Here is an 8,038-nt window from a genome sequence, read left to right as displayed (position 1 = left end):
CATCCATTCACCATCCATCATCCATCCACTCACACACACACATTATTCCTTTACCTACTCATCCGCACACATCCAGCCGTCCACTTATCTTCTCAGGTGCACACATCCATTCACTATTCACATCCATCCATCTATCTCGATTCATTCATGCAGTCCATCCACCTACCCACTACCCCACCCACTCATCCATCATCCTCCCAGCCACTATCTGTACCCATCCATCTATATATCTACCCTCCCACTCATCTATCATCCACATAACCACCATCTACCCCTCCTTCTGCCCACACTCATATACATAACCAACATAAATGCCTACACCCATTCCCTGCTACACACTCATTTGTGTATTAACCCATGCATTTGCCTATCAACCTACCTGCCCAACTGACCCACTCCCATTCAATCCACAAATATTTCATCAGGCCTCCTGTATGCCACTCTACATAAAAGCTACAAGGGCTGCTGGGTCACAAGTTATGCTCTCAGGGAGCTACAAAACGGAATGGCAGAGAACGATGACGGTTTACAGGAGATGCGTTAGTATGTGGTACTCTTTGGGTCATTGGTTGCCCAAAGGTGCCTGAGCTGTGCCTGCTGGATACTAGGAGTGCTTTGCTGGGAGACCCCAGGTCTTACTTGGTTCTTGAAGATAGAAGAAGAGCCAAGCAGCTGTCAGACACAGAATGTCCATGCATTGAGGAGGCATGAAAAGTGTGACTCCTTCAGGGAATTTAAAATGTCAACATTTCTGGGAAAATGACAGAAGGAGGCGATGTGGTGGACAGCAACTAGGAAGCTGTTGGTGGGTGTCAGGTGAGTGTTTTGAAGGCAGGTCTCTCTGGGAACCTAAGGTCAGTAACATAATGAGGCTTTCTGTCTGAGTTGGCCTTTTTGCCCCCTTCTCCCAGGGACAACAAAGGTCCACCTTGAACCCCTTTACCCTAAGTCACATGAGGTTTTCCTCATGTTCAGGTCTCTATGAAGAGTTCAACAGACAGCTATGGTAAAGGCCTTCCCTTCGTTACTTGCCGAGGAAGGCACATGGCCACTGCCTGTTATCAGGGCAAGTGTTGGAGATGGAGCGGTGTGTGTGCAGGAGGAGAAGGACACAGAGGGAGGGTTATGGATAGCTCTAAGGGAGTTCAACAGAACCATGTGCTTGTGTCTACGTCTGATCACTCGGGATGAGAAACATGTTTGGTCACTATGGTGCCTGAGTATGGGCGGGGGCCGGAAGGTTTGCCTGGAGCAAGGACTTATCAGTGAGGGAGATGCTGCTACCAGGAGGCCAAGGTTGGGCAAGGGAGGAGCAGGGAAAAATGGCAAGGTCCCACACTGGAAATTAATCTGGGATTTTCACTTGATCAAGACTCCTGATGAGGACACAGGCCTATTACATTTTCCAGGAGGGTACAGGAATTAGTGGCTTCATATTCTCCCTTTGGAGCAGGCCCTGTGATGACAACCAACCTTCGGGCCTCCAGTCTGGAAGAAAGCAAACTTTTGTTACTGTAATTTCTCACCCTGGTTTCTGCTTTCCCTTTGGTACAGCCTGGGCTATTGTTAATAGAGCTGCAGAGCCATCCTTTCAAAGGTCAGCACCCTCTCCTTTATAAACCCTCCCTGGAGTCTTGCCTTGTTTGGAGTAAAAGCCACAATCTGAGAAGGCATCAAAGCCACTGTCACCAAACATACTGCTGTCATGGAGTGCAGAACTGATTTTTCCACTCCCTGGGAGTGACACTACAGAAAGAAGAGAGATACTGGCAGGAATTTTTCGTGGGTGTGTTACAGCTGTGCTGATAAGTCTACTGTGAGGGCTGGTTGCCCAACCCCTTGCTGTGATAAAGGCAGCCAGGACAGGCCTGAGAACAATGTTCCCTTATCACATTCTTCTCATTAGAGTCAGAATCCAAAGGGACTTGGCAGGGCTGGCTCCCAAGACAGGCGAAGTCTCAGGGGTTTGGGAATTCCGGGTACAGTGAGTGCTTCATCATAGGAGTGCATGCAATGGTGCTGCTCTAACCCCACAAAGCAGAGGTTCTCCATCCCTTTCATAGCTCCTGGAGAAGGGTGCTGGACTTTGGAGATCTCTCTCTCTCTCTCTCTGTTGATGTGCACATACAAATGAACGCATATAAATGTATTTATGTAGGGATGAGTGCACACACATGCACTTGTGTACAAGTGAGTGTGTGACTATGGATGCCTCTGTGGATGTGAATATTTGTGCATGTAGATATGTCTATGGAGGTATATGTGATATGTATATGTAGTACATGTATATGTATATGACATATATGTGTAAGTGAGACTGTGTATGTGTGCATACACCTGTGAATGTCTGTGTGCACACAACTGCATGTACCTGAGGGAAGCACACTACAGCCCACCCACCTCTATCACTGCATGGGAGAGGAAGGTCCATCGTGGGCAACGGGTCGAGGAAAAGTGAAAGCTGGGTTTGGTGGCACTCGCCAAGCATGCACTTGCTGTTTGCAGCCAGACTCCTCTTTGTGTCCAGTCTTTGTTCCCACAGCTAGAGAGGAAGAAGTGGTGAAAACAAAGAGCCATTTCTGTGCTCTCTTTCCTAGGTGAGCAAAGTACTTCCTTTGCAAAAGGAAAAATGCAAAAATGTGGGCATTTTTCAAATATATGTCTTACTTGGGGTATCCAAATGCATTGCAAGATTTTAAAAAGCTAAAGTATGCATTAAAAAGTTTCTGGCTGGGTTATGATAGCGTTTAAATGTTCTTGCTTTCTCAAAAACCACAGTGGCAGGCAGCGAACATGGTAGTGGATGCTGGGGGCACCCACCTAAGAATATTCCAAGACCTGTTATTCCTTCTGTGTCTTGTCCTCAATCATGTTCTGTGTTCCAATAACAAAGACAAAGGAAGTGGCGTTTGCTCATGTTGGCATGGATAAATTAAGTGTGGGGTGAGAAGTCTATTAGATAAAGGGGTATAGCTGGATGAGACTGGCTGGAGGTGACCTAAGGAACCACATTGCCTCCCTTGATGGTCAGAAGGCCCATCTTGAGTTTCTGAGGTTTGAGTATGCTGTAAAACCACTGATCTCTCTTCCCATGGAGAAAGCTGTTCTGAGCTTGGGGTGTTCTTTAGGTACGTTTCCTGGAGCAGCAGAACCAGGTGCTACTTACAAAATGGGAACTGCTGCAGCAGGTGAACACCACCACTCGAACCAGCAACCTGGAGTCGATTTTTGAGACTTTCATCAATCAGCTGCAAAGGCAGGTGGACGTTCTGACCACCGAGCAGTTGCGCCAGAACTCCGAGATCAGGAGCATGCAAGATGTCGTGGAGGACTACAAGAACAAGTAAGGAGCCAGGGTGGGGCAAAGGGCTCAAGGAGAAGACTGTTGGGGTCCTTCTGCTGAGTGTGGGACTGGCAGCAGGTGGGCTCTGCATTGTGTAGCCACAGGGGGCACTGTTTTACATATGGCTGTCCTGTGTAGGATAGCAGTGACAGCCAGGTTATCAGTTATATGGAGCAGGGAAGGGCAGGAGATTAGTGAACCCTACTACAAGTTCACCTCTCTGCCTGGAGTGTTCCCTCCTTGCTGTGGTTCCTAAATTTTAGATGCATCCTGTTGCATCAGACTCTGCACCCCATGCCAGATCCAGCGGGTCTGGGATGCAGCCAGTACATATGTATCTTGAACGTGTGACACTGATATCAATGTACTGGGGACCACACTCTGAGAAACGCCGGTTGAGAAGAAACAATACTTAATAATTCTTTGTATTGATGCTTACTAAGCACGACCTATTATAGGCAGTCATGGCAGGGATGACAATTGAGTTTCAGGCCAGCTGTCTGTAAGTGACTGTAAGTTCCCAGGTGGCCTCTTCCATAGTCTCCTACCCCAAGGGTGCTTCTTTTGACATCACCTTGATGTGGTTACTGTGTTAGGCCACTGGAAGATCGTTTGTGTGTGAGTCTACAGGGAAAAATAAAACACTGGAGTTGGAGACAAAACTGTAGATGAAATATTTTTCTCTTAAAAGATTTAGTTAAGGTGGTTGTTACCTTACGGTCTTAATGGAAAAATCTTGAGGGAAACATTTATGAAGTCGTAACATCAGAATCAATGTAAACATTTGGGGGACATTCTGCACGCATGCCTCTGAGGTTTCCTGTTGGGTCCTCATCCTGTTGGTTAGGAGTTTTGGGACCTATCTCTAGCCATTCATTTGTCAGAGTACCAGGCCCTGACAGGGAACAGCACTGCTGTGAGCAGGGGGCGGGGTCTGGGTTCAGGACAGCGGAGGCTTGAGTGAGTCTGGGCTTTCTGCTGGGAGGTTGAATCTCAAGGAGCTGAGGTCAGCCCTTACAGCCTGCTTCTTGCCTCCATCACAGGTATGAGGATGAAATCAACAAGCGGACCAATGCGGAGAATGACTTTGTTGTTTTGAAGAAGGTAAAAGAGAAGAGGGGTCCTCTGGGAGCTCAGGATTGGGTAGGAGAAGAGGTTTCCCTTGGTCTAATATGGAGTGTGCTCTGTCCGGTTGCAGGGCCCTGACACACAAGAAAGTCAGGTCCATACTACGGTGGCTCTAGGTGTCCTCTAGGCTTTGGAAGTGGAAATTAAGTTAATGGGCAGCTTTCAAATGTCAGTTATGTATAGCCTTGGGACTGGGGAAGGACCTAGGGAGGAGTTGATGTCGCTGACCAAGGTGTGGAGGTGGTGTTGTGTCCCTTTCTGGCTAGCAAAGTCAGTTTCCAGATCTGACTTAAGTAACGACATTTTTAGCCAGGAAGTAAACCAGAGAGCTTTTGCCACTATCCTGGGGGTAGCCAGGAAGCTGGTGGCTGACAATGCCTGGGTGATGAAATCGAACACCTTTGCTACACAGGATGTGGATGCTGCTTTCATGGGCAAATCAGACTTGCAGTCCAAAGTGGACACGCTGTATGGGGAGATCAACTTCCTGAAATATCTATTTGATACGGTGAGTGCAGTCCTGAGAAGCCCCTTTTCTTTTCCCATATCCCATAAGGGTGTGAACTGGAGAAGGCTCATCTCCACTAGCCTCCTCCCTCAACTGGGTCATTCCCGGTTCTGGTGGAGCCGGTGGGACAGTGAGAATCTTGAGATCGGTGAGGGTAAGGTAGTTCCCTGCTTCATGCTCTCAGGTTACCTGGGACATGAGGGTAACAACCAGGTCTTCACTCACTGTGGGAAGTCCACAGGACTTTGGGAGAACCCCATAGAAGGCAATAGAAGGGATTTTGTGGTAAGGACAACTGAAGGAGAGCAAGAGAGTGAGTTCCCCACCTGTCACCTGTGTCTAACATTGGGGGGGGTTCATGCTCTGACCTGAGTGTTGTGTCAGAAGCTCTGCTTACCTTATGGAGATGCCCATTCAACAGAAGAATGTGTGACCTAACTTGGTAGTCAAGTGGCTCCAAACCAGATTCCTAACAATGAGAACTCTTATGACAACAAGGGACAACTGTGTCTGTCAAGGGCCTGTATCAAAAAGGTAGTGAAGCCACTGCAAGGATGGGCAGTTTGTACAAGAGATGCTTGCTGGGGTCACAGTCTCCTTCCTCCTGCCCAGATGCCTTTAGTCAAAACACTTAAGACCTTCCCTTTATGTCTCATAGCACAGGACAATTAAGAGAATGTTCTTTCAAGAGGCCTTTCTAGTCCAGGTTTCTGGCTTCCCTAGACGTCCTTGAGGGAGAAGGGTGGAAGGAGTGAACTGTGTTCCGTGTCACACAGGAGCTGTCTCAGATACAAACCGAGGTCAGTGACACCAATGTCATCTTGTCAATGGACAACAACCGCTCCTTGGACCTGGACAGCATCATTGATGCTGTGCGCGCCCAATACGAATTAATTGCACAGAAGAGCAAGGACGAAGCTGAGGCCTTGTACCAGACCAAGGTGAGCTTGGGTTTCGAGTTTGCACCCCAAAATAAACAAACAGCCCTCAAACTGCTACTGCCTCCTGACTTCAAAGTCTAACATGTCTGTGATAAAGACTTCAGAAATTGTCTTTCTCGCCTCGACATTAAATATGATAGGATAGTTCCTGCCTGTTTTGTTTGTTGGCTCATTTTTTAGTTAATCCTTCTGGAGAACTCATAGGTGTTAGGCTGTATCTAATTTTCCTAAGCCCTGTTAACAAGCAACTCTCCTGAAAACACTCACTAAACCCAGGTGTGGGATTTACAAACAGGTTCTTAACACCTACAACGACGTTTGTTATTTTTAGTTTCCTTATTAGAGCACATTTTTTTAGTTTTCTACTTTTTAAATGTATCGCTTGGAAATCTTAGAGTCACTTTCTGTGACTCCAAATATTTTACAACATTCCTAGCAGTATGAGAACTTAACTGGGTGAATACACTCGCTCGTCACTGTGCCGCTGGGCATAGGATTGACAACCTCTTGGGTATGAATTCATGTTGAGTGGTTAAGACTCTAGTCGAAGGAACAAAGGATGAAGCCCCCAGTCATTGAGTTCTGAGTAACTAGAATGTCGTGACCTGCTTTGTGGATTTTAAAGCCAATTCCAGTATCACTGACCTCTGTCCCACAGTCTGAAAACAAACTCTGGGCTGCAGTGGATTTTGTTAGGAGACTGGGGAAGGAGAGCCTTGTCAAAATGCACATTTTTTTTTTTTTTTTTTTTGGTCGGCTCTTCCTGAGGATGCCCTGGGTATAGCCTGGTTGATAAAGCAATACTGGCACAGGAAAGAAAGCAATGAACATAGGTGCTCTGAGGGCTTCTGAGACCAGCAGATTCTGCTAGGAGAATCATTCTGGAAAAGAGACAAAGAATATGGTGGTCAGGAAAGCAGGAGGGAGTCCTGTGTGGGTATAGGCTGTGTGAAGACTTAGGCACTTGAAAACAGTGAAGAGCATAAAGAAACAGGTTTGTCTTGGTGGGATATGAGCCTGGCCATAGACCAGTGGGAATGAGAGAGGAGGGAGACCTGCTACCGTGGTGTGTGTGTGTGTGTGTGTGTGTGTGTATATGTATGTACTGTATATTCATGTATGTGCATGAATGTGTGTATGTACTGTGTATATGTGCATGTGTACATCTTGTGTATGTGTGTGTGTGTGTGTGTGTACTGTCTCTTTTTGCTGCTTAGCTGAGGGAGGTATGTATGTGTGTGTGTGTATGTGTGTGTTTGTATGTGTGTGTGTGTTTCTGTCTGTCTCTTTTTGCTGCTCAGCTGAGGGAGGTTTGGGGTTAGCGTGAGTATGTGTGATCACAACTCCAGGTGGGCTTACTCCAAGACAGAGCAGCCCAGATCTTTTTCTGGGAGAGTCTAGTGAACTGCAGATACTGACCATGGTGGTGCCTCTGGCTCACAGTACCAGGAGCTGCAGATCACAGCTGGGAAACACGGAGATGACCTGAAGAATAGCAAGATGGAGATCTCAGAGCTCAACCGCAACATTCAGAGACTGCAGGCAGAGATCAGCAACGTTAAGAAGCAGGTAGGACAGGACTCAGGGTGGGCTCACCAGACATGCCACCTCCCATAAGGCCCAGATCAGATTCCAGGAGCTCAACACCTCTCTGCTCCCCGACCTGTCTCTGATTTAGATGGAACAGATGCATGGGTCCATTTCCGATGCAGAGGAGAGAGGAGAGAGGGCTCTCCAGGATGCCAGCCAGAAGCTGAAAGAGCTGGATGAGGCCCTACAGCAGGCTAAGGAGGACCTAGCCAAGCTGCTGAGAGATTACCAGGCAATGCTGAGTGTCAAGCTGTCCTTGGACATAGAGATCGCCACCTACCGCGAGCTTTTGGAGGGCGAGGAGAGCAGGTGGGTGCATAGCAGCCATGTTCCATGGGCTAAAGATGTGGATGTACCCATGGAGTAATGGGATGTACCCAGGGAGTTAGGATGTATAGGTTACAAGGGTAGAGAAGAAGACATTGCTACCAGCATCCTTCTCCCAAGTGCTTTGCTTCTACCCTAGCCAAAGCTCGGTGCAGCCATGTGTGACTCACAGATGCTACAAGGCTGCATGTCAGTGCTGGG

At 47.6% G+C, this 8,038-nt stretch overlaps 1 protein-coding gene across 1 annotated transcript in view; it reads left to right on the top strand.

The window, feature by feature from the left end:
• The window catches only part of Krt77 (keratin 77), a 10,058-nt gene that overhangs the window by 1,313 nt on the left and 707 nt on the right, over window positions 1–8,038 (top strand). The window contains exons 2-7 of the mRNA XM_028781164.1: window positions 3,129–3,343; window positions 4,387–4,447; window positions 4,884–4,979; window positions 5,756–5,920; window positions 7,364–7,489; window positions 7,599–7,819. Coding sequence (XP_028636997.1) covers window positions 3,129–3,343; window positions 4,387–4,447; window positions 4,884–4,979; window positions 5,756–5,920; window positions 7,364–7,489; window positions 7,599–7,819 — 884 coding nt within the window. The remainder of the gene's footprint in view (window positions 1–3,128; window positions 3,344–4,386; window positions 4,448–4,883; window positions 4,980–5,755; window positions 5,921–7,363; window positions 7,490–7,598; window positions 7,820–8,038) is intronic.

This window comes from Grammomys surdaster, unplaced genomic scaffold (genome assembly GCF_004785775.1).
Source record: "Grammomys surdaster isolate TR1022 unplaced genomic scaffold, NIH_TR_1.0 374, whole genome shotgun sequence".
In the NCBI taxonomy this organism is placed as follows: Eukaryota; Metazoa; Chordata; class Mammalia; order Rodentia; family Muridae; genus Grammomys; species Grammomys surdaster.
Note: the sequence above shows the minus strand (reverse complement) of the source record. Positions and strands in the feature narration are given on the sequence as shown.